Source organism: Takifugu rubripes, chromosome 11 (genome assembly GCF_901000725.2).
Source record: "Takifugu rubripes chromosome 11, fTakRub1.2, whole genome shotgun sequence".
NCBI classification, from domain to species: Eukaryota; Metazoa; Chordata; class Actinopteri; order Tetraodontiformes; family Tetraodontidae; genus Takifugu; species Takifugu rubripes.
Genome location: NC_042295.1, coordinates 1,243,552 through 1,270,677, shown reverse-complemented (window position 1 = coordinate 1,270,677; position 27,126 = coordinate 1,243,552). Strand labels below are relative to the sequence as shown.

General features: G+C 54.4%; 1 protein-coding gene across 4 annotated transcripts in view; it reads right to left on the bottom strand.

The window, feature by feature from the left end:
* bcas3 (BCAS3 microtubule associated cell migration factor) overlaps positions 1-27,126 on the bottom strand; it is a 176,716-nt gene that overhangs the window by 75,219 nt on the left and 74,371 nt on the right. The window contains exon 23 of one of the 4 annotated variants that reach the window (XM_029844237.1): positions 265-284. The exons of 1 other annotated variant lie outside the window; for it this stretch is intronic. In XM_029844237.1, the coding sequence (XP_029700097.1) occupies positions 280-284 (5 nt within the window). In that variant the 3' untranslated portion in view covers positions 265-279. Of the gene's footprint in view, positions 1-264; positions 285-800; positions 1,736-21,366; positions 21,513-27,126 lie in introns of those variants that run through there. 2 more of the 4 variants (XM_029844236.1, XM_029844235.1) reach the window with 2 other exon arrangements.

The following is a 27,126-nucleotide window of genomic DNA, read 5'->3' as shown; positions in this document are numbered from 1 at the left end:
AGGTTATAATTGTTGGAGTTGATTACAAAGCGGAGCGTAATGCTTCGAATTGGGAGCGCAGTCCAACGCCAACATGGACGCGGCGGAACGTGGAAGCCCGGGACGGAAGGCCTTCGCAGGGTTGGGGTTAGATCAAGGTTGCTGGGGTAACGACCCGGGTTAAAGGAGGAGAAACGAGAAGAAAGTGGATCCTCAAAAGCTGCTCAGTCAGCTGACCAGGAGGTGGAATGGATCCGAAAGTTCAGGTATGGAAACGTCCGCCACGCTAAATGAGCCACGTCACCCTGGAAGAATGTGGAGCGCATAAATAGGTGATGAAAAATTCATAGCACATTGTTTGAAATAAATGGAATTTTAAATATGTGTGTGTGTGTGTGTGTGTGTGTGTCCCACAACCAGTTATTTATTTAGTCTAAACAAAGACCCCAAAGACCCCTCGGAACACTCCTTCATCCATATGTATAAATAATGCAAAACACACATGCACACAAACACCATTCTTGGCTCCCATCGTGTGGATGCTGTCACACACACACACACGCACACACACACACAGACACACACACACCCTCCGCCAGGGGCCAACATCATGTGAGGTTGCTCTTTGTCCTTGCACACAACACACAAGCGCGGTCGGTGTAATGCTTAAATGAGCTGGAATTGAGAAAAGATGGTGGCGTGTGGGTGGCTCTGCGCGTGCACGTGTGCACGTGTGCACGTGTGTGTGTCCATGCATCCAGGCACATATTTTCCCACATAACTGCAGTTTCATTTAAGGCACACACAGCTCAGTGAGCACTGAGTTCAAACTTTTGCTGAGGAACATACAGACAACATCAAGTGTTGGACACGTGCACACACACACCTTTAATAAGCTCACACACACTGATTACATTGATTAGTTGTTAGATATTAGAACTCAGTCATTTACACATTGAAACAGCAGCAAAAATAATGACAACACGTTAGAAGATGGAGACTGTGGGGGACTTAAGTGTGTGTGAGTGTGTGTGTGCTGGGTTTAAAATGGCAGAAGGTTGATCACCAGATCTGAAGGTGATCAACTCTGGGAGGCTGCGTGCACGTGCGTGCTCGGCCACCTCTGCCTTTGCTAGAGACCTTTATTCATCTGTGAAGCTAAATGAACGATAACAGCCGTTCTGCTGAGTGTGCGCTGGTTCGCTGACGCTACAGGTAAAACACACCTGCTGCTGTTGTCATGGAGACGGTGTTTGACTCTTTCTAAGACAGTATTTTGCTGGTCTCTGCGTCTGCGTTGCTTCACATTGCTACCACGCACTCTTTCTTCCACACTTCTCTCTCAGCGTGAGGCTTTACGCCACGGTTGAAGCTCCTTCGGGCGTCCGCGTTACGCCCTTCGGACCCAGCAGGGGGCCTAAATCACCCGTCTGGGATCAAACAACCAAGCTTTTCTCATCCGTAGTGACCAATCAGCTGTGGGAGGAGCGCCAAACTGTCCCGCCGGCATGAAAATGGGGCACACAGACGGAACGAGAGACATGGAGAGAGCTGGCCATCTTCCTCTCTTCCTCCTCCTCTGTCCTCTTCTCTCTCACACCAATGATAAAATAATGATTAGGTAGCGAGTGAGGGGGGGGCGGAGGGTTGACTGGGAGGGCAGTGCAAATGAAAAGCGTACATGCGAGGGAAGAGAGAACGAGGCTGAACCGGCGATTTGGAGATCGAAGAGCCTCTTATTTTTTTACGGAATAACCTGCAGGAGACAAAATACGTTGGGTTTCAAACCTCTGTCGCTGATGTTAGCATGTTAACATGTTAGCTTACTTCAGCATGCACCAGGTACGCGGCCGATCGGATGGAGCAGCATGCAGCTACGGCGAGCACACAGAGATGCCGGTGACAGATGATTGGGTGGGACGCTGGCGGTGGCGGCGGTGGCAGAAACGAGCTCAACCGATCCTCCGCTAGAGGTCACGCCGAAATAAAAGCGCCGCTACAATTAAAGGATGGTGGAGCAGAATGTTCGCCTATAGAAACATCTCCAGTCAGAAGCTAGCTGCTGGTTCAATCTAATCACCTGTTAACAGGTTGTTTTTTGGTGCGTATGAACCTGCTGGCTTTAACCCCCCCGTCCCCCCCCACAGAGCGGTTCTCACAGAGCTGCAGGTGGCTGGAGGTCAGCGGTGCCGAGTGGGAAAACACAACCCCTTCGTTTGGTCTGATGGAACTGTAAAGTAGCTAACACACGCAGGAGCAATTGCGCTTGTGTGCGTTAGTGCGCGTGCTTCATTAGCGTCCACTCCGGCGTTGTGTGTTTCTTGTGCGTGAGTGTAATGGGTACCGTGTGCTTGCCGAGGCCTTGTTTGCCCATCTTAAGTCAATTAAAAGGAAATAAGGCAGCTCTGACCGGACCGTGAACCAGCTCCTTCAGCTGAGAGCATGTCTGCAAAAATACACACACTCTCTCTCTCTCACACACACACACACACACGCACGGAGCGGCTGACACGGGAAGGCTGATAATGCTCTGCAACTGGCAATCGACCCTGTGCCCCGCTGTGTGAGAAACAATGGTTTAGAGGGGCTGTGAGCGTGCGTGCGTGTGTGTGTGCGTGTGTGTGTGTTTGGCAGGTCTGACAAGACTTCAGAGGGAAACTGTTAAAGACAACATCAGACACAAAACCTACACACACACACACACACACACATTCCCTCTGTTCCTGAAGAGGAGGGCCAAAGAACACAACACGCACACACACACACACACACACACACACACACACACGCACACAGCACCTTGCTAGTGCTAGGAGTCCATCAGGAGACCTGCTGGACTCCCGTCCGTGTGATCTTTGTGTACGTGAACACCATCAAGCTATGGAACAGGCTGTACTGGAACATATAAGCTGCGTATTTAAGTCGTTTTTTTCTGCTCTGAATGATGACTGCGTTTATGAGGATCAAAGGACGTCCAGATGGTACAAAGCAAATCGGGAGTTTTACAATTTGCAAAGAAAAAGAAAAAGAAAAAGAAAAAGAAAGCACTTTCAGGAAGGTGAAGGGGAGTCTAACCAAAGGCAGGTCTGCCGACGCCGAGCGGACGCCACCAGAGCTTCCAGTCCAAACAGGAATCCTGCGACCACGCAGGGCGAGACGTCGACCCGCTCCCACGGAGGAGAAACATCCACACCGGAGCGGTGAGGAGTGAGACGCTCCCGATCCGGAGAGCGCTCCATCCCACCTGCTCTCGAATATTCAAGCTCTGCTTTATTGGTCCTATTTGACCTCCTTCGTGCTTCTTTTTGCACGTTTCTCCTGACGCGCTGATCTGTGTCCACCTGCTGGACGAGTTCCTAATTAAACGGACAGCCGACGGCGCTCCCGCCGGTGAGTGCCGGGTCCTGATGCATCAGCTGCATCCCAGGACAATCCCCGAGTGCCTCCTGCAGAGGTGAGGGACCACTTAATCCCCAATCCCAGCTCGTAATAAACAGGCTCCATTTAATCCACGACGCGGAGGAGCAAGGGTTAAGTCCCCTCCCTTCTACTGGCTCTCCGTCCCTCAGTATAATGCTGCCATCAAGAAAATCATTGGATTCAAATTCACCGGCAGGCCGCGTTAGTTGGGAGGAAATGGACCGGCGCCGCTGCAGAGGCGGGACGCGCTCTTTATTAAGCGGCTGTAGAATCCGGTGACAGAGGGTGTGAAAGAATCAGGAAATATCCTGTTCAAGGTGTGAAACTATTCCCATCCTCTCACCAAAGAGGCTGGGACGCAGGACAGTCACATGACAAAAAGGGGCTGGGTCAACTCTTGATGTAGATTTTCCCCCAGCACGGGTCACATGACCCGTCCACGGGCGACACTAATGAATGAAAATACATATTTCACAGCTGAGATTAAATCTGTAATAAATCTAATCACAAATCCAGGATTCCCAGGACTGATGGGAGGAGCTGCTGTGGTGGATTTGCAGCATCCTTCAGTTCACACCCACACCCACACACACACACACACACACACCAGTCACACCCAGAGCCTCACACTCCAGATCCACAGGCCCTTAATGACCCCGAGGCTGCTGTGCCAACCCTGGCCCCGTGGCCCCGCCCTCTAAACGTGGCCCGAGCTCTTCCGATGCCTCCCAAACCTAAAGGAGCTCAGGAAGCTGTTTGAGACGCTGCCGGCCTCCCCCGATGAGGCTCCGCACTCCGCTTGATGAGTTGCATATGCAGCGTTGGCACATCGCTACCCATACAGCCGTGTGCACACGCTGCTGTCTGTTCAGTTTGAGAGCGTGGATTCCTCCACGCCGCAGCACCCCAGGACATGGCCATATGCCATCGGCCTGGCCCGCTGATCAACGCCGCTCCGGCCTCGCATGACAAGCCGCGGCGCACGCAGAGTTCCGACAGATGGGTGAAAAGGTGGGCCACGTCATGTGTGAAGTGAACAGAGGGCGGGGGGGTGTCGGCAATTATGGGGAAACAGACTGCGAATGTGTGTGTGTGTGTGTGTGTGTGTGTGAGACGGAACAACAGAAACGGTGCATATGGACCCACGCCGAAGCGCCCAAACAAGCCGCACACTAAAGGGCATTTACACAAGCGGCCGATCGGATTCGGCCTCGCACCGTCGGAGCAGGTGTGAAGCTGTCGAGTCATCTCAAACAGCCTTTCTGGGAGGAGAAAGGACACGTCAAGGACACGTGAAGGACACGTGAAGGCACCTACTGACATGTCAGTGGAGCAGCTTTAGCGCTGAGCACTGAGGAGGCAGAGCAGAACCACCTACTGACCAGCTGGAGGACTACAAAAGAAGAAATGTTTGTATCCCTGACGAACATGTGGCAAAGATAGGGGGGGGGGGGGTGTTCAATCAAAACTAGAGGTCAACACACACGTGTTTCCAACTCAGCTGCAACGGTTCTATTAAAGAGCAAGAATCCAAAACTGTGTGTTTGAAGTTATTGTTGCATGAGAGGCAGGAGAGAAGTGTGAGTTTAGGAACGGGGGGAATAATCAGCCTCCAGCTGAGGGACTTTATATTGGCGAGGTTGGGGATATAGACCCACGCAAAAGGAACAATAATAAAGAAAGGGAGCGAGAAGGGACGAACGTGCCGATCAGCCATGAATGGATTTACTGGAAGTGGTGCTGAAACGTGTGTGGGAGAGAGCTGAAAGGGAAAATGGTGTCCAGAGTGATGGGAATAATCCTCTGCCCATGTAACAGAGATAAAGACACACAGGTTTTAGCTCCGCACAAGAGATTGACCTCATTACTGGCCGACAACCTCCCACACACACACACACACACACACACACACACACACACACATGCAGATAAGTGGCAAACTAGAAATATGCTTCAAGAGTACTTTTACTGTCAATGACAAACTCAAAGAGAGTGTGTGTGTGTGTGTGTGTGTGTGTGTTTAATGAACCAAGAACACCCGAACCTTGATCAGAAGCAGAAAAAACAGAGTGCTGCCCCTCCGCTCTCACATTCATCATGCGTGTGTGTGTTTGATCTCTCAGCCACATCACACATGTGCCCTCCAATCAACCGCGCCCCCCCCCCCATAAAGCCCCCCCTTCAGCCTCCCTACACACAAACACAAACACACACGAGGGTACGTCCCACAAAGAACCCATTAGGACTTTTTGATTAAATTTGTGTAGAGCTCGTGCAGAAAGGCTGCAGCCAGCGCAGCTTCATTTGAGTGTGCGTGATTGTGTAAGTGCAGACGTGCACGAGGGGAAGGCGGGGGGGGAACAAGAGAAAGCAACAAAAAAAAAAGAGTGACCGTAAAGCCGTCTAACCTTTGTAATATAGATCCTAACTGCTGCCAAGGGAGGATAAAACCTAAAAGGGCTCCATAGCACTTCATAACTCTGACTTAAATGAAACAACTACAACTGTATAACCATTAGTGCAGCGCACACACACACACACACACACACACACACACACACACACACACACACACACACACACACACACACAAGTTGGCAAGGCGACCAAGGTCATTAGGTTTATTTCCATTGGCAGAGAAGTGAATATGTCAGCCACAGTCTGCCCGGCGACACTCGGGTTTATCAGAATAAAGAGATCTGATTGGAGGAGAGCGTCCCCTGCTTTAATGAAAGGGAGAGTGGAGGAGCCGTTAAAGAGCAGTAACAGAAGTGGAAAAAAACAACAACAAGGGAGCCCGGAAACAGGCCCGGAACCTGAAACCAGCAGGACCAACTGGGATGTATGAAACGCCGTGCACCTGTGGTATCCTGGTGCTAGCACGTTAGCTCAAAGGCTGTCGACCGCAGCAGATTTCACGACGTCAGTGTATGGAGATGAGGTGTAGATGTGATCACAGGGATTATATCCAGTCAGGTGGGTGACCTTTGAATACAGAGGAGGCACACCCGTGCGCCACGTGACGCACGCAGAATACACACTGTCACGGTCACTGCCGGCGAGGAAGCAAGAGGCCGCCAAACACGGACATTTATCAAACGTTTACATTGAATTCACCTGCTCTTGTCCACGGAGCCATTTCCCCTGCAGTTTTTCAGCCCCTAAAGTTTGATTAAGCAATCAGTCAAACTCCGACAGCCAATTAATCACCACCCGAAGTGGGTCTAATGTGCGGCTAACACGCTCTCCCGTGTAGTTTGGACGGGGCCAAGTGGAGCGTGGGGTCGAGTGGAAAGAGAAAAGCCTCATGCCGGAGCCTTTTCATGAGATGAGCCCTTGCTCTGAACTTTTGCTGCTGGAGCATGTAGCAGCAGAGAAATGACCTGCTTCCTGTCCAACTCATGTGGTTCTGAAACGTCCGGCAAACAGAAATGAGCTAATTGTAGCGTTTTGATGCGGAGGGTGTGCGTTCGGGGCTTGTATGTTATTCTTCTGAGCTCATAAAGCATTTCTTGCCGTCATTAGCCGGGGTTAGATAAAGGCGAACCAATCCAAAAGCGGTGGAAAGGCAGGGTATTAATTATACTAAATGGAGAAAGATGGCGCGGACACAGCCAGCGGTGAGAATACACATGTGCAACAGGCACGGCACGCTGTTCCTCGCACATATTTATGTACTGCCGCACATTTGGCTGGATTTTCCCTCTCTGTCCGATCGCATCTGCGCCGCGAACGCGCCGTCTTAGGCGACGGCATCAGCCAAATTTCCTTTAGGAGATTGGACTAGCATTCACAGCTTAGCTTAGCCCGCAGCAGATGTCCAATCATCCTAATATAAGAGCAGGAACAGAACAGCACGGTAGCCGAGGCCTCAGATTAAAACGCTCTGCTTCCCCAAAGGATCAAACACAGCTGCAGCCCGGCGACCCGACGTCAGCGGGATGGGGGGGGGACATGACCACGCAAGGCATAACGGATAGAAGTGAGGATATTACATCAAAGGCGGCCGATGGGTGCCTTGTTTTAGCGCGTCCCTGACACCCTGCTGTCTATGTTTGCTAGGTTAGAGCCCTCTGAAACGCAGCTGCATCTGTCTGGAAATGGCCTGTATGGCTCTATAATTGAAGGAGCTTCCTAACGTCCTCCTGGTGCCTGCGGAGCGTAATTAGAAGAGCCAGTCAGGTGTGAACCGCATCTGTTTCGGACCCGACGGCGAACAGCAGGTCCGCACATTGCCCGCGCCACGCAACAGGTGACGCTGCGTCCCAGACGCCTCCTCACCTACAGGAAGAGGCCAATTTGGCCCGCTCGGACTGTTTATGTGCGGGTATCAATCCCCCACGTGTCGGGGCGTAGCCGCAACATCAACAGCAGGGCGAGGAGCAATAAACAGAGCGGCGGAGGAACAGTGCGAGGCAGCTGTGCGCTCCCCGGCGTCACCAGCACTCCCACTCGCCTGCTGGGAACCCTCCAGACAATCAGCCGCTCTGTGTCACGGCCTCAAACAGACTTTGTCCTGGCGAGCCGGGGGGGGGGGGGGAGTTCAGGCCGACCCATTCGGACGCTTTCCTTGTTCTGGAAAGTTTCAGGACGGCTGCGTGTGTGTGAGAGCCGCGGAGGGTCACGCCAGTCAGCCTCGCCGAGGCATAAACAGACGCGCACATGCAAAGCGGGGAGCTGGAAGAGCTCTTTTACCACCGCCAAATGTGCTTTTTCACAACAGCTACAGGAAGAAGCAAAAAAAAAAAGTGGTTTTCCAAAGTGTTTCCTCACATGCTTTTGTGATTACACGGGGTCTTTTCACACGGAGCGGTCAGTTTAAAATTACCCCAACCTAAGCACAACGTCCATGTGAATTTGAGCAGATTCCTCGCAGGGGGAGCGCCGCCTTTTCCGTAAGAGCCGGGCAGCGGCCGGGACGGTTGCGTACGGAGAGGAGTCATCTCAGACTGTTGCACAAAGCCGTAAACACAATCTGTGGGAGCGTTTTCATCAAAACCAAAACGGCTCCGCTGCCTTTAATCTGCGTTTCCTCCTGTCAAAATGACAGTTGGGACTAACAGGAGGCAAAAAAAGAGAGGCAACCCAAAGAAAAACATTATCTTTGCCCCCCCTTCCCTCTTGTTCGGGCCCCGACCTTGTGCAGGAGAGGATCATCCCCATCGTCTGGCATTGCCTGCCACAGCAGAGGGATTTATGGAGGGGAAATTGCAACTGGCAAATGTGTAAGAAAGATAAAAAAAAATATAGTGTATCTTTTGCCCAAGGGGGGGCAGAGAGGAGGGGATGAAGGCAAATATTTGACAGGGACGCAGGAGGACTCAAACAGTTGGGAATGACCTCCCGGTGAACCGCCGTTGTCTTTGGAAAAGCTGCTGTGATGTCTGAGATGTCTGAGAGCCTCTTGCCCCCGACAAAAAGGTAATGAGTGGTAATGAGAGACAATGAGTAAGAGAGGTAGAGCGCGGGGAGGGAAGACGCAGATAATGCAAGCCAGACGCAGAGGGGAGGGAGGGAGGGGGGGAGACGGGGGAGAGGGGGGAGCCGGAGCAGCTGCAGCGAGTCTGAAAGTGAAGCTGAGAAGGTGCCGGGCTGCAGAGGGAGCATCCGGGGAGTTGGGTGACGAGAAACACTGTCCGTTTGTGGCCACTGATAATACTTTCCATTCTAGCTGTCTCTATGTGGGGGGGCTGCTCTGTGCGTGTGTGTGTGTGTGTGTGTGTGTGTGTGTGTTTGCAGGCCCTGCGCGAGCTGCTGATTCCCCTGATTGCAGGCTGGCGCCCTGCTGGCGAGCCCCCGCGCGCTGAAATCAAATCCACTCTGCTCCGTTATAAATTATGATGCCTTACAAACAGCACCCCCACCGGGGGAGGCGAGAGGGGAGAGGAGATGGTGTCGGAGAGGAGGAAGGGGGGGCCAAAGGGGGTTTGAAGTGTACCGAGAAATGAGCAAGGACGGAGCACAAACAACAACGAAGAAGTGGGACGTTTGTGGCCGGTCGATGACGCTAAAGAGGGCGAGAAAAGAGGGATTCTTCAGGTACCGGGACCAGAACCAAGGAGGGGGGGCAGCCGAGACGCATTAGCATCACACGTTAGCATCACACGTTAGCGTCCGCTCGCTAATACTTCTCCAAAACGCCGCCGTGGAGAAAAGAAGGGAGCCAACGTGCAGGAAATGTTCCCGCTGAAAGGCCAGGGTTCTGTTGGCCGTCAGGAACGTGTGAACTTAACGGCAGCGTGTCGGCTGTTGGACCCGATTATACACATGGACACCATTAGATGGAGGAAACCACCAAAGCCTATCTTATAGTTTATTCAGATCGGAGGTTTTGGACCTCAAATCAGACCCAGTTGCTGCGTACGCCGGGCTCGGGCGCTCACGGGTGATGTAATGCTCTAAATTTAGACTTTTCCATCTGATACTGAAGCCAGAAAACACAGAAATTCAGAAAATGCGCGCATAAAAAGCGCTTGTTTGCTAAAAAAGTGCATCCGTTTCTCTGATATCAGTCAGAGCGCACGTGGAATCTTCCCATTTCTGTTCTCAGAGTGATCACGGCCGACGGTCCCCTCGGACTCCGGCGCCGCCCTCTCACATTTGCATTCCCGCTTTCATCCCCATTTGCTTTGATTTGGACCGAGACGTTATTTGTTCACCGCTAACAGGTTCTGAGGAGCTCGATAACGGCTCGGTACCCCCCGTCACGACGCCGGCCCGGTTCCCCTGAGTGTGAACAGCTTTGACACCCACAAATGAACATTTACTGCTTAATTGCGGGCCACTATTGTCCCCATCATCTGGGCCTCGCCGAAGCCTTAACCGGCACGCTGTTTTAGGGAAAACAAGGCCCATTCTCCGGCCCGGCGGGGGACCGGGTCACGTGTGCACGTCTCCATTGTCCGTCGATCCAGGAGGAGATTCAGACGCCTCCGACAAAACTGGGCCTCACTCCTGCGGACGCCTCAGCACAAAGTCCAGAGCAGTGATACAGGACGCTGCTGACAGAACCACCACGGAGGGCTGTCAGCCAGCGTCTGGGACCACACGCATTCACCGCCACCCCGGCCAACGCAGACCGGGCCTGACCCAGACCCAGACCCAGACCAGCTAGGGTTCCATAGATCAGCTGTAGACCCTTTGTGAGGAGTAAGTTACGCAATGGTGGAAAATCTGCTTCCACTTGCGACAACGGGGCGGAGGCGGCTACAGAAGCTGAAGGGAACACGCGGACCTGGGTCAAAGGTCAAATGTACGACGCAGAAGAGACGGCGGCTCGTGCAGATTCGGCAGAAAGAAAGTGCACGAAGAAGCTTTTTCAGTCGTCTTGTAATGCAAATGCTACCTGAAGGCACCTCGAGAAAGCCGAGGTGACAGCGGGGATCAGCACCAGCAGCTCTGAGGGGCCGGATCATCGGACCGGACCCAGGAAGACCTCAGCTGCCACAACCGTCCGCATGAAGAGAGCCAAAGAGACGTGGGGGGGGGGGGGGGGGGGGGGCGCCGCGTGGCGAGGACGAGACGCCGGCTGGAAAACGCTTCCCAGCAGAACTGTCAGCCGCGTTTGGAGCTCAAGCGCTCGGCGTCCTGGTCCGCGGGGGGCCAGACGGAACGCCGGCTTCCAGATGTTGAGGCGGCGGCCTCTTTATGCCCGCTGAAGTCCGATTTCATCAATCACACGTTTGATACAGGCGAGACGCGGGGCTACGCGCAACCCGGCGCTCATTGTTGCGGGCTGGTGCCGCGGCGGCGCTCCTGACGCGTCCCATCTGGGAAGAATCGGGAACAACAATGCGAAGGCTAAAACACAGGAGATGCGATGATTATGCGGGATTTTAGAACCCCACCACTTTGGATCTTGGGGGATCGGAGCCGTTCCTGACGATTTATTGCAGATGTGCAGCAACGACAGGACACCGAGGATGAGGTCGCTAGCGTCGGCAGCTAGCATCGGCAGCTAGCGTCGGCAGCTAGCATCGGCAGCTAGCGTCGGCAGCTAGCGTCGGCTAGCGGAGTCTTCTCCAACGGGACGGTAATAGATTTAGTCAGGGGTCAGCAAAACCCATTAAAGCCCAGCTTCCAGCGCCAGCTGTCCAATCATCTGGCTCCTGGTGCCCCTCCCAGTAAATTACAACTAAACGGGGGCTTGAACAAACAGAACATTACCAGCCTGTTAAGCTTTTCTATCATCTGGTGGCGTTGGACGTGGCAGCAACATCTGCAAACACCTGATAGGCCGGAGCGCCGGCCGGCGGCCCTCCCGTCCCGGGGTTAAATTGTTCCCACCTTGCTTTCATCCCAACTCCGACGGTGAACGCTTCAAAGCGCCGGACGGCCACAGGGGTTAACCCCGACGCTCCCGGAGATTTGTTGCTGATTTCGCTGACCCCCCCCCCCCCCCCCCCCCCTCCTTTCATCTGGAACTCGCTCCTTCTCCCTATCTGGATCCCGGAGGGTTCGCCGAGGGCGGCGGGAGTCGCGGCCAATTCCCGCAAATTCGCTGTGATATTTGCTGGCTAATTTTCCAGAGCGGGCGAGGTCATCGGCACAAACGGCGGCGTGAAACGCGATCACGCCGGAGGAGCCGGTGTTTATTTGTGCGGGAGGAGCGGAGTTATACGATTTGGTGTTAAAGAAAATGTTTTGACGATGGAAACTAAGTGCAAAGTGGTTGACATATGGGTTTCATATTGGAAGCTTTTGAGCTCTTTTTTCATCAGAAGAATGATCCTTGAGTCAACAGGCTCCAACCACAGAGACGGCCAGAACCAGACCGGAGGAGCGGGACCCGGACGGCGCCGGAGAGGGAGAGAAGCTGGTGGACGGAAGCCGTTCTTCCTAAACAAAAGATGCTAATCGACAGCCGTAACGCGTGCATTTACACGTGAACTATACCATCAAAGTAAACAAGAGCGGACCGGGCTGAAATCCGATCCGCCCTGTTACCACAGCAACGGTTTATTCGCGACGACTGAGCCGGGGTTTTTTTTCAAATTTGTAGCCGGATTAAAACCCTCCGGCGCCTTTGGGAAGGAAAGAAGCACTAAAAGTGCCGAAAAAGTCGCTTTTATTAAGAAAACGCGTAGCAACAAAGTACATGGAAAAAAGGGCGGAGTTTGAGAGGGCGACCCGTCAGCACACGGCGCGAGGTGACCTCACCGGCGTCTAGGGTGGGTTAACTGCCCCTGCTCAGAGCCCCAACTGCCCCAACCGCCCCCCCCCGCAGCGCCCCGGCAGGAACTGGAGCAAATGCGTTTAGGAATTAAGACTGGGGAATGGCCTCGAGGTGCGCGCGAGTGTGTGTGTGTGAGAGTGTGTGTGTGGGGGGGGGGTGATCATGGCGCTGTGCTGCTCTTTTGCGGCGCGCCAGCTCCTGCCAGCTGCCCCAGGATGTGGCCTGTCACTTCCCATCGCCGCTGATGAGCCACACAAGTGTCAGTAAAGGTGAAGATGGAGATAACACCATCTCTCTCACACACACGCACGCACACACACACACACACACTGGGGGTAAGACTGGTCAGGGAGCCGTGGGGTGGAGATGCTAACAGACTCCCTATGATTTAAAGCATTAATCTGCATACTGCTTTGATTGCGCAACACCAGCCCGGCCCAAATCCCACAGAACTTTGGAACAGCGGGTTAGTGTGTGTGTGTGTGTGTGTGTGTGTGTGTGTCTCATCAATGGCAGCGCTATAAGAGGAACATACCTGAAGTGGCCACACGCTATTACGTCCACCTGTAACCTATTTGCGACCCGCATAAATACTGCGAGGCTTTTTCATCCCGACCGCGCCGATTCTGGAGCCGCTTCCACGTCATGGCGGCGCCACGTGCACCCGCCGCCTCCGTCACGTGCACCCGCCGCCTCCCCTTCCTGTTCCGTAACTGGAGCCAACAGAAGTTTGACTCCTGACACGCGTCACAAACCCAAACTAACTCTGAGGCCTTTTGTTGGTGTAACCGGACCGGCGCCGGCGCCCGCCTTCCGTGACTGGATGTACACAGCGCGCGGCTAATGAGGACGGAGGTGCCGAGGACCACCTTCCACGCTGCATCCGACACCGGCTCCGCTCCCCTCGGCGCGGTTGTGGTCACGGAAGTCGACTGCATTCTTATCGTGGAAGCTCACGGAGCGCACGCGGTCAAAAACGCACGCTTTGGGTCGACCGCGCCCAACACTCGGTACCTTTTCACCCAAATTCCGGGGAGTAAAGGACGGATCCCCCGCCCTCAGAGGGATCGGGAGCGACCCACAGATCCCGATGGAATTCCCGGCCCACATTCCCTGTTGTCCCAATTCCCCGCTGTTTGGAAATCAGGGCTCCGCCGGTGACAGGTTCCAGTACACACGCCCCGGATCACCTTTGATGTCAACATGTTCGTTTCCGAGGGAACGATACGGAGGCCAAAACCACGAGGGGCTGCAGACGATCCGGCGAACTGTACGGCTTCAAAGTCCCGTCGCTAATTTGAACCTTTTGTGCCACTTAAAGAGCCCGTGGACTAATTTGACTCTGGCATGTAACAACCGTTTTGAGGAATGTTTGTCTGTGTGTGTGTGTGTGTGTGTGTGTGTGTGTGAGACCAAAAGCCTACCTGCTTTGATCATGGGACTGGAAGATTATGACACACTCACACACACAAACGCAGGAGATTAATCAAAGCTACATGTGGCCCAAAAGCACGGACGCTCCGATAAGAATTTGGGGATTTTATTGACGCCGAATGCAACATAATTCATATAATCGGTTTGTCCTTCCCCAGTGGAGGTGCTGTAAGCGTTCGGCCCGGGGTGGATTTGGAATTTTGTTAAGCAACCCTGGAAAAGGGGGGGTAATTGTTTCTCCAATCACCCGCCCGACGTCGCCAAGATACCTCCGTTAGCGTTAGCGTTAGCGGCCCAGGTGGAGACGAGGGTTGGTCCTCGTGTGCAGCCTTAAATGACGAACATGACCACATCCTTCAGTGTTTAGAGATAATTTCCCTTAACGACTTAATAATGGACGTAGGTATGGAAACATTAGGACTCGGGATATAAACGGATCTCGTAGGCGGCGAGGAAATCCCTGTGGCGACACCAAACGCAGGTTCCAGGATTCCAGGCGACCGCGGCCGCGGCGACCGTGACATCAGCGCGAGGGAGCTACCTCTGGGGAGCGCTGATTAATTAGCATGGCTTCGGCCAGCAGCGCCACACAGGATGTGATCTAATTGACGGCGGGTAATTATGTAATGGCCTCGCCTTGTAAAAGGAGACGAGCTGGAAGCCGCGGACGCTCCGGCGGAGCCGCGGGCGCGGGGAACGAGGCTGCCCTGTTTTCCTGCTGTTGCCCTTTTTACCCCGCCTGGCGCGGGGGCGGACGGCTGGGCGTCGGGAGGGCGGTTGGAGGTAGTCATCCCTGGCTCTGCTCGCTCTTTAATGGGCCCGTCTGTGTTTGTTTACCCCGGCGAGAATGTCACGGGGCAGCCGGGGCCTTTGATCCGGCGTTAACGCCACCACAATATGTGTCATTATCTGGGAGTCGGGCACCACTTCACGTCCCACTCACGCTGCACCGCGGCGCCTGCTAGCACGCCGACCGGTACCAGATCCACGGTGAGCAATCCCGCCGCGGCGCAGATGCCAGTGCGTCTCAGACAGATGAAAGGGCCGCTGCGCTAAAAAGCTTAGATCTAACTAGCTTGGATCTGACTTGTAGCATAAGGGGAGGAATCTGTTGGGCATCAGCCTCCGACGCCGGCCCGGGAGCGGGAGCGGCGCTCTGCGAGCGGGCAGAGGGGGAAGCTGTCACCCCGACCACGAGGAAGGTGGAGTACAAGTTGCTATTAAGTGTCGACCTGGAATCAGATTAGAAACCCCTTTGATCTTAATCTTGACGCTGGAGGAAATGAGGAAAAGCTGAAGCGGTGTCGGCGCTTCCTGCGACGCCTTTGAAGTGAGCGCGAGGCGTGACCCGACGACTGCGACCGTTCCCATGATGTAACCCGCCACCGCTGCCGCCCCCCCCCCCCACCCCCATCAGCTGGAGGGGATCTTGAACTTGTAGCAACATTTGTAAATATTAGCGGCGCGCTGCTGCGCTAACAGCGGTGCTGTGTGGGACATGGGCCCAACAGGACGAGAGCGGCGGTAAACAAGGCCGTGCAGAGGGCTAAAATAACAGGCTGGCTCCGCGCTCAGCCCCATCTGCTCCTGATTACCCACGAGCCCTGTGATGGAGGCAGAGGGAGGGGCGAGTGGGGCAGGAACTCGTGTCAGCAGTGGGTAACAGGACTGACACAGGCTGGTGATATAATTGTTTCTTTACAAAACAGTCACCCCTGTTGCCCGTGTTCTCATGCATGCCTCTGTTTGTGTGCGCCTGCTCGCATGCACACGCATTCCAGCGCTGCTCTGGTGCGCCCATCGCTAATTTAATGCCACAGCGCATGAGGTGGACTTCAAAGAGAGTTTCGGCTTGGCCGTGCGAGCAGACACAACATCAGCCTGAGCCGGTGCGTGTGTGGGAGGGATGTCAGAGCTGATATGAACACTATATCAGTGTTAGCATGAGTGCGATGCTAATGAGCGAGCCAGTGATCCATTACTAGTCCACCAGGATAGCAGGCTAACACATGCAGCGGTGACTCACTAATCACAATTCATTTGCTCATTAGCATGAGAGCCTTGCCACTACACCCCACTTACTGCATAGAGAGTGTGGATTATGCTATGCTTGGCTAACGCTAACCAGTTGAGGCAAAGCCCACTGAGCCACTGCCTGATTAGCATCATCGCGCTGTCAAAATGAGCACCGGGAGGCGGGCTACTGCGCTAAGGTAAGTTTAGCCAAAACCACGGGTCGAGATTAGCGGTGGCCGTCGGCCAGGTGCTCCTCCACCTCGCACGTGCACGAGCGGCGTGATGCAGATCATATCAGAGGTCCTGCTGCGCATCCAAACCTTAGCATTTAGCTACTGACAGCTGCTAACCGTCGAGGCACTAGCTTGACCGACTGTTTCCGGGGTAAAAACGCGGATACGTTTGGTTAAAAGTGGAACGTGTCGTGTGGGGATGGTGTTGAAGAAAATCTCACTGGAGAGGGAGGCAGAGACGGATGTCATGTCAATTTACCCCGAGCTCAAACCAGTCAATGAGTAACACACACACACACACACTCACACACACACATGCACGCACGTCGTGGCTCACAGGCTGAGTCACAATGACAGAGGCGTGAGAGTAACACAACACTCTGACAGTATTTGGGTTAGTCATCTCTCTTTCTCTCAAACACACCCCCACACACACACCCACACACACACACACACACACACACACTTGATGAGTTGAGGGGACTTTACTTAGACCTCAGCAGTGACCCCCTGTCCCTTCTCAGCCAGTCCTCTTCCATCATCCCTCCCTCACTCACACACACACACAAACACACACAACAGGAAGTGCGGGCTACTTCTATCTACGGTAACAAACGTGACATAATTCCATCCAATGGAAGATTTAATTAGCTGATTAAAAGGCGTCTTAATTGCTTTGCTGCTGCAACGTGGAGCTGGTCGCCAGGCAACAAGTGTTTCCTGTCTTTGAAGGTATGTCGGCAGATAGTGATGTCATCACAACCCTTAAGAATTTTAATCCTCCTACGGTACCTTCGACTAGGAAAAGGTCTGACTATACAGCTCCAAAGAGTGTGAGGAATGTGTGTGTGTGTGTGTGTGTGTGTGTGTGTGCTGACATTTCCCTAATGTAGCAGTAAATGTGCCCCTCATTAACGGCTCTCTGACAGTGATGTGGACTGACGAGAGCCCAGACGCCTGGCTCCTGGACTGGTGCCCTGATGGGGGAGCGTGCACACACACACACACGCACACACATGCACACGCACACACAGATACAAAGGTTGGATCCCTTTAGAAATGCGATCGCAGAGATTAGCCACAGTGTATAACCTATAAATGTGTACAATGTAAAAAAGGAAATGAACATGAACGCCATGGAGACGTGTGTGTGTGTGTGTGTGTGCGTTACATTTGAGATGGGATGTGGGTCAGAGGAGGCTCTGGGTGGACAGAGACACATCTGTTGCAAAGAAGAAGCCTTTTTGGGCTAACACCATTAGCACAATGGTGGCTGCTGGACAAAAATGTATCTACAGTGTGTGTATGTGTGGCTTTATGAAGCCATTAGTCATGCTCCATATGTCCTCTGCTGAGGGACAGTGAAAGGAGAGTGTGTGTGTGTGTGTGTGTGTGTGTGATGTGTCAGACTCTGTGTCTACTGGGGTGTGAGGTGGAGCGACCAACTAACCCCGCTCCCTGCTTTCATACCAATAAAATGACACACACACACACACACACACACACACACACACACACACACACACACACACAGAAATAATGGAGGATAATGCTGGAGAAAGAAGGAGCAGTCTATTCACACACGCGGGGTCACATGAACAACGCCGGGACCTTAAAGAGGTCGGTGTGCCTTATGCCTGCCTGACCCCGGAGCAGGACCAGACCCCGGACCCCCCCCCCCCCCCATCCCTTTTACAGCACCTCCATGTGAGGAAGCTGGAAATCTGTGGCCTGGTTTCAAGAACCAACCAACTGGTCGATAACAAAGGGCGTCGTCGGCGTAGCGACGCTTCGCCGGCCTGAAAACGACCTCGTGGCTTTTGACGGCGGTAACGAGACGGCGCCCCCCCCCCCCCCATGCTGGAGAACAGAGCAGCTTGAATAAAAGGGTTTGAGGTAAGACTATAAAACGTGTTCTGGGCGCGTCTGGGGAACCAGGGGGCGAGGGGTTAATTGGTGTTGCGTGTTAAAAGCTGTTAACGAGGCAGGTGAACACCCAGGGAGCAGCTGCGAGACGCACACAAACCTGGATTCCTGTTCTCCTCGCCGTCCTCCGGGGGGCGTCGGCCTCGCCACGTCTGCTGGCGCTCGCCCCCCTTTAAAAATGGTCAGTTCCATGTACCTGTCTGACCTTCATCATCACCATCATCACCATCATCATCATCATCATCAAAGGGAGAAGCAAAGATGTTCCGGAGACGGAGAAAAATCAGCTCCAGCGGGGTTTTTGGACGCCGCCGCCGCCGCGCCTCCGTTTCCGGGCTCCAGTATGTCACGGCTAAGTGGCACACATAAAGCCTCTGGGGGGGGGGGGGGGGGGCAAATCAAGGAAACAATGAGACAGAGAGGAAAAGAAAGGATTCACCCAAAAGGCCCCTCGCTGCCTGGAGGCGCTGCACACACTCTAATGATGGCCAGCAGCGTGTGTGTGTGTGTGTGTGCGTGTGTGTGTGTGTGTGTGTGTTTCTGCTGAGCCTTTAATGCAAGTGCAACGTGAAGAAACACTGTCAGCTCAGGCGTCCATTTGCTTTTCTGGAGTGAGACTCTTCTCCTGAAGTCACATGTCAAATGGGTACATATAGGCCATGACACACACACACACACACACACACACACACACACACACACACACACACACTTGAGGATGTTGGATGCTAACACTTATGCAGACGTACACACAGCGCTGTAAAGGCGGATTAAGTGTTGAGAGGGTGTCCATGAAGGTGACACGCCATCATATCGACCTGCCAACAGACCGGGAAAGTGTGTGTGTGTGTGTGTGTGTGTGTGGGGGGGGGGGATGTAAAAGGTCTTTGCACACAAACCTACAAATGAGCACATTTGCGCGTGAACAAAGTGTGAAAAGAAAAATGCAGAAACGCAGATACAGCAGGCATGAAAAATGCATGGAAGAAGGTGTGGATGCAGGCAGACACACCGCTGCACACACACACACACACACACACACACACACACACACACGCACACACACCTACGTGAGCCTGAGCGGAGGCGACAGAGCGTTCACACGAGGTCGGGCTGGTCCTGGATGTGCCGGAGCCAGCAGCTGAACGCTAGTCTGGATGTGAAGGTGTCAAACTAGCTTGGTTATAGAGCTAATGTTGAGCTGCTAGACTGGCGCAGCTGAGGCCTGCGCACGTACGCACGCACGCACGCCTGCACGGCACAGGGGGAGGAGGACACACGCTCACACGTCTAAACAAGCGCACGCATAAATATATAACATGCACATTTATGTGTGTTTAACACACAAACACAGGCTGAGGTGTAAACATGAAGAAGGGCGGAACACTCAAGGATGTGTCGCAACTAGCACACACACGCACACACACACGCACGCACGCGCACACACACGCACGCACACACCTCCAGCCATACGTGCAGTCTTCCTCTGCTTCATACCAGGCCACAGCTAGTGTGACAAATAAACTTGCTTACACTTGGCGCTGCTTCACACAGCGATGGGCTAAATAGGGCATGAAAAGGTACACACACACACACACACACACACACACACACACACACACAACACCAGGTGTGTGTAGGGCGAGTGCTAGCAGAGACACATGTGGCTCTGATGCCCGGTGGGATCTGTCCATGTCCTCTCGGTGCCCTCTGCCAAGTCAAGCCCCACTCGTGTGTGTGTGTGACTGCAGCTCCGCTCACACATGCAGCTTCCCAACTCTTCCCGCCTCAGACGGAGCACGTTATTGCCGAAGGTGAACTCCACCAGGTGACCTGCGTATCCCCGCTGACGGTATTCCGGGATCGCCCGATTTAAGCGTGGAGGACGGCGGCCCGTCTCGGCGGCCCCGCATGTGTGAGCGCGTGGGTTTTCCGGTCTCTTTTTGGGAATCACACCGTCTCAGTTTCAGGAATCTGCATCAAACAACAGACGCTCATCCTCTTCCTCCACCTCTGTTCCTTCTCAATCCTCTCATCTCCTTCTAAGCTAACTGATCCTTTCATTTCCTGATGACCGACCGAGGCCCCTAGGTGTCTGTGCATGAACGCGCATGTGTGTGTGTGTGAGTGAGTGTGTGTGTGTGCAGTTGTGCGGCTGTGAGTTCACAACTGTGCTGATCTCGTTACAAACCTCTGCATTGAGCGCGCACACACACACACAAAAATGCACACGGCTCGCGGATATGCTAGCTTGTTTCCACACCTGCAAAGGCACGCGCACGCACGCACACGCACTTCTACACAATTACACACACAAACACACACGCAAATCCATAGAGAGCTGACTCCGGAAGATAGGGAGGAAGTTGCCTAATGGTTGCCAAACGTTTGAGTGGGCCCTGGCTAAACATGTGTTTAAAGCAGACAACATCGGCAATCACCACTTGACCCCTTCACACACGCACACACATGCACGCGCACGCACACACACACACACACACACAACTTAGGAGGTGTTGTTCAGTCATACGCAAACACAGGTTATTAGTTTATGATCCCGTAGGTGTGTGTCTAAACGCACTATTGGTGTTTGTGTATGTGTGGGAGCATGTATGAACACACATGCGAGTGCGCGCACACACACACACACACACACAAACACACACAGAATCCACCAGATAATATAATCAAGTCAGAGTGCAGCGGCTGCTGACTGCAAAATGCCCACTTCCAGATGTCCTGATGAAGAAAGACGCCATACTTTTCCACTGGGAATTGGTCAAGGTCCTGAGGCTGCCTGCATGTGTGTGTGTGTGTGTGTGTGTGTGTGTGTGTGTGCTGCAAACACACACACACACACACACACACACACAGAACAGGCGGAGACACAAGCATGCGCACACAACTGGACCCAGCTGGGGAATGATTCAAGGAGCAGAGGAGGGAGGAGGGAAGGACAGAGGGTGAAGACGCAGACGACAAATTGCTCCGGCCGCCGTCTGAAGACGTGATGTGCGAACGAGCTGTGAAAGGAAAACAACGGCCGAGCGGTGCCTGCCAGTTCCCACGACTCCCACTCGCCCTCGCGTCCCTCCTTCCTCCCGTGCGTCCATCCATCATTCCCAGCTCGCTCCCTCCTCCTTACAGTAAGTGACCCAACACCTAGCGCCTCCTGGGACGAGTTAGCGGCGCGGACGGGCTGGAATGGAGGAGGCGGAGGAAGAGCGAGGTGCCGGTCGACTCCGTGTTCACAGCGGGCGCGGAAATCCAAACGCAGGCGTCGGGAACGCTGGCCGGCTGTCAACCGTCGTGGAAACCGTCTTCTAAAGCTGCCGGGACAAACAGGAAAGTTGAGACGGCTGACCGGAGCGTGTCGGAGTTCTGGAGTTCCACGTGTTATTTTAAGACTCCGGTATCACGCGTGGCTCCGCTATTTTAGCCGTGTAACCACGACAGAGGCAGCGTAAAGGTCAGGAAGGATTTTATTGGTCCAAATAGCGCCACGCTCCTTAGCTAGCCGTTTAAAAAGGGTTCACGGCGGCAGGAAGCTTTGGGAACGCTGGAGCTTCTGTTTGAGGCTCTCTGACAGACAATACGCCGTCATTTAGGCACAGGTGACGCCGCTGGTTACCTGCTAGCAGGCTAATTAGCTTGAGTGTGGTCGTCCGGCGAGGCCGCCGTGCGCTATTTGCCTTCACGCTGCTCAACCTTTGCATAGAGGCTGGTTAACGCCGGCGGCCATTTTCCACGGTTGTTTGCCTCGCATGCAAAGCGCCTCTACGGTCGACTGTTGAGCGCCACTGGTTCCCTCGCTCCTGACGCCGGCGAGGGGGAGGGGCTATGTGGGCACAGGTGCTTGAAGGTCACCTCAAGGACGCAAAGACGAACTGGGATCAGTGGGAACGTGGCGCCGCAACGCTGAAGGAGTCACGGAAGGCGAATATTCCAGCGTGCTGCCGCGCGGTCAAAGGCGGAGCGGCCCTCGCCATTATGGCAAAGGCCCGGAACGTGATTCGACCTGGTGGGGGAACGCTGGGCTCGAACAGGAGTGGGCTGAAGCCTGAATGCTTGTGTGGACACTTTTCCCAATTATCCGCCTTCCCCGGTCCAACCAGCGCCGTTTAAGAGAGTCGGCTTAGCGTCCAGAGAGCTCTCCAAATACCTCCGGCTCTGCCAGATAGGAAGCTCACATTGTGAACGGAGCTAAGCTATGCCAGAGGCCGCCCTTTCCAAAGGCTAATGATGGAAAGAGTCCCCCTCTCTCCATGCCCCCCCCCCCCCAACAGAGGTTAAGTGTAGATGAATAATCACTCAAAAAAAGCGAGGGAGCCCAGCGCGCTGCATAAACATTTTCCCGGATGTAATTTCCTCTACCGGTCTTTTGGCTTTTCCCAGTAGGACCGAGCCCAACGCCCAGAAGGAAATCGTTTAGTCTCCATAAGTGCCAAATTGTATCCTGGTTTTCCAGAGTTTTCCTGTCCTGCCCTGGAACCCGGCTCTCCCTGTGCCTGGCGTACGTGTGCAGGTCGGCCCCGACAGGAAAGTAAAGCTGAGACGCTCTAGCATCCTTTTTAGGCGCCTTTGTGGCTCAAAAGGCCAAAAAGTCGCCGGACAAAGGCCATTAAGGCTCCGCTGGTGGGTGAAAACCAAAGAAATCCCAAATAAAAGCAGCTGGTTTGAGGAGATTGGCAGCCTCCCTCCTCCCCCCCCCCCTCCCTCCCCTCCTCCCCCGCCCCCCTCCCTCCCTCCTCCCCCGCCCCCCTCCCTCCCTCCCCCCTCCCTCTGGTGCCAGTGTGTCAGTAAATTAATTGCACATTTCCCATAAAGGCTGCTGCTTCCTGCAGCGAAGAGGATGTTGACTCTTCGGTCAAAGGTTTCCTCTTTATCCTCTTTAAGGGTTTAAACGTGTTGGGAACCGTCAGCCTTTGGAAGCCCTGCGCCGCCTTTACGACCTGTGCTGGTGTCCACGGTGACTAACGCAACACGTGCACGTCAGTGACAAGACGGGGCTCCAACAAAGACCGAATGCTATGAAATAATCAGCGGCCTTCAGATGGAGAAACCACAAGAGAGACTTGAAGTGGGTCCATGTTTCATGGAGACACGGCATCCAGACCATAGGAAAATATATTACGCCCCAGGATCTAGAAGCGTTTGGTGGTATTTAGTTTGAAAAATGGATTAGGACGACCGGTTGGAAAAACACACGCCGGGATGTTTGTTAGCATAAATCCAGGAGAGCAAACAAACAAAGCCACAAGGTCTAACCTCCTGCAGATGTTAGCATCAACGCTCATTTATGATGCTCACGATATGGATCGGGCTCGGGAGTCCCCGTACGGAGTCGGATGGTGGGACTTCACGCAGATTTGACAGATTTACACAAATGACAGATAATTAGATCCCATCTGAATGAAACTTGTATCCAGAATCAATCATTTATGGTAGAATATTGCATTACAGCACATACAGAACACTGATGTCCCATCATACTATGAATGGACTGTTGGCCAGAACACACACGCACGCGCGCACACACGCACACGCACACGCACACGCACACACACACACACACACACACACACACTGGAGTTTAAGCCACTGGTTGAGGAATTTGCCTGAACCTTAAGGAGAAGGAGACGAGGACAGACAAAACACAATTAGCGGCAGCTTGTCACAACTTTGGACCTCTCGGTGTGTATCTCCAGTTTGCGTGTGGACGTGAGAGTGTGTGTGCGGCGTGTGTGTGTGACACTTGCCCTCCCGCGCAGCTCATTTATTGGATTAGTGCAAGGCTGACCAGTGGGGATGTGGCTGGCCGGCGCCAGGGCCCGCTCTGAGGCTCCACAGCCTATTTAGCTCTGATGCTAAGCTAAGCTCCCACTCCCCACACCTCAGGGGTGGAGCACCACCACCGGAGGGGGGAGAGGGTGCTTGTTACTAAGGCCGAGGTACCATGCTAGGAGCCTGCTGCGGGGGGGGGGGGTAGGATGGACTAATTATAAGGGAAAGCCCCAATTACAAGAAAAGGAAGATTGGGGGAGCACTGGAGGCTGGGACGGAAGAGCTACAGTGGAAGCCAGGCGTGGAAATGCCACGACTAGCTGCCAGTGACAACGTCCTCATCGAACACGCACATACACACATGCACATGCACATACACATGCGCGCACTCACGCACCAGACAGTGCACCTTCTGAGGTGCCGCCTGTCTCCCGCTCTCGTCTCTGCCCATGGATAATTGTTTTAAGTGTGTTTGTTAGCCCGGTGGCTGACAGCATGGCCGCTAACTCTGTCTCTTTCCCTCTCTCTCTCTCTCTCTCTCTCTCTCACGCACACCCACACACACACACACACACACACACACACACACACACACACAGAGACCAGGAGAACCAGGTGTAGCATCTCAAAGCACTAACATTAGATGAAAGGCTGCAGGACATTTAATAGAGTCTCAGCAACACAGTGCAGAGCTGCTGCTGATGGCTAATACCAGAAACGCGCGCACGTGCTCACGCACGCGGCTGTGGCGGGAAGTGTGAGTGAGTCTCCCCTCCCACAGGTATGTACAGAACCACGGCATGGTGCTATGGTGCCTCATAGCAGCGCGTATACGGTCCGTATGCCCGAGGGTACGACCTCACCCTGCACTGCTGACCAGCTCTCCCATTATCAGAAACACATGTTGGCCGTGCACGTTGGGCGTGCACGTTGGGCGTGCACGTTGGGCGTGCGCGTGTGCAGCGTGCACGTTGGGCGTGCAGCGAGTTCCCTCAGTACGTGTCAGGCTTCTGAATACATTTCCGGCCTCGTCCAAACGTGCCGCTGTTGTATTTTTTACGATTATTTTAACTCGGTGTCAGGGTGCAACAAGCCCCAGCAGGCGCACCGATCTGGGGGGGGGGCACAGGTCATTTTAGCAGCGGTTCCACCAGGCCTGCGATGCCGGGCTCCTAATTCAACCCTTTGTGTTTGAACTATGCTCTTAAACAGTGTTGGAAACATGTATTTTCCAGTTGCACACACGCTGATGAATCTGGGTTCTAATGACATCATTTTAAAGAATAAGGGGAAAGGATGAGGAAAAGTTACACTGAACTCTAAACGAGCTCCATTTTTATGAGACTAATCGCTTTTACAATTGGATGATATAAAGTTTCCCCCCCTTTTTTTTAAATAAACTTCATTTTACACTTAGAGTATTGGCTCATAAAGGTCTTGTTTTCTGGAACTGGACACAAACTGTGCATTAGAACCAAGGACACAGAAACATCGTTATCAATCAGGCAGACAGAGGCAGATCTAATCGCTCAGAACAGGCCGGCGCTGGTGCCAGAAACTGGCTCAAAGCACCCAGCTCAACGTCTCCACTCCCCAGGCTGTGTTAGCGAGACGCGGATCACGGAGCGCCGGGAGGAAGCTGGGGGAAACAGAGGGGGACAGGGGGAGGACAGGGGGAGGGAGGACAGGGGGAGGACAGAGGGAGGACAGGGGGAGGGAGGAGGGAGGGAGGACAGGGGGAGGACAGAGGGAGGGAGGACAGGGGGAGGCAGGGAGGAGGGAGGACAGAGGGAGGGAGGACAGGGGGAGGACAGGGGGAGGGAGGAGGGAGGGAGGACAGAGGGAGGGAGGACAGAGGGAGGACAGGGGGAGGGAGGGAGGAGGGAGGACAGAGGGAGGGAGGACAGGGGGAGGACAGGGGGAGGACAGGGGGAGGGAGGACAGGGGGAGGACAGAGGGAGGGAGGACAGGGGGAGGCAGGGAGGAGGGAGGACAGAGGGAGGGAGGACAGGGGGAGGACAGGGGGAGGACAGGGGGAGGGAGGACAGGGGGAGGACAGGGGGAGGACAGGGGGAGGGAGGACAGGGGGAGGACAGAGGGAGGGAGGAGGGAGGACAGAGGGAGGGAGGACAGAGGGAGGACAGGGGGGAGGACAGAGGGAGGGAGGAGGGAGGACAGGGGGAGGGAGGAAAGGGGGAGGACAGAGGGAGGACAGAGGGAGGGAGGACAGAGGGAGGGAGGAGGAAGGACAGAGGGAGGGAGGGAGGGAGGACAGAGGGAGGGAGGACAGGGGGAGGACAGGGGGAGGGAGGACAGAGGGAGGGAGGAGGGAGGGAGGGAGGGAGGACAAAGGGAGGGAGGAGGGAGGACAGAGGGAGGGAGGAAAGGGGGAGGACAGAGGGAGGGAGGAGGGAGGACAGAGGGAGGCAGGGAGGAGGGAGGACAGAGGGAGGAGGGAGGGAGGGAGGAGGACAGAGGGAGGCAGGGAGGAGGGAGGGAGGAGGACAGAGGGCCTCCCCCTTTCCTCCCCTCTGAGGGAGGAAAGGGGGAGGACAGAGGGAGGGAGGAGGGAGGACAGAGGGAGGCAGGGAGGAGGGAGGACAGAGGGAGGAGGGAGGAGGGAGAGAGGGAGGACAGAGGGAGGGAGGGAGGAGGGAGGGAGGAGGGAGGACAGAGGGAGGGAGGAGGACAGAGGGAGGGAGGACAGAGGGAGGGAGGAGGGAGGACAGAGGGAGGGAGGGAGGACAGAGGGAAGGAGGAGGGAGGGAGGATGGGGGGAGGGAGGAGGGACACATCTGGACTCCTTCCTCTTGTCATCAGATAGATGGAAGCAACAGTTTCCTGTGCTGCTGATAATAGTGATGACGACTGGCAGGGGTTGAGATGGGAATAATCCAGGGAGGGAGGAAAGTGGGAGGGGGGAGAAAGTGGGAGGGGGGAGAAAAGCGAGAAAAAAAAGGCCTAAATGTCGAAGCACGGACGGCGAGAGCAAAGCTGCAGCCGTGGCAAAATGGCGAACGGGGGCGTCGCCAAGCGCGCCGCCATCTACCTGCTGAGGGCGGCAACTCTGCCTTCAGCCTTCAAACCCGTTTCCAGACCAGACAAAAGGGCAAAAAGATGACAGGAAGGAGCAGCTCTGTCATCTTTTTGCCCCCCCCC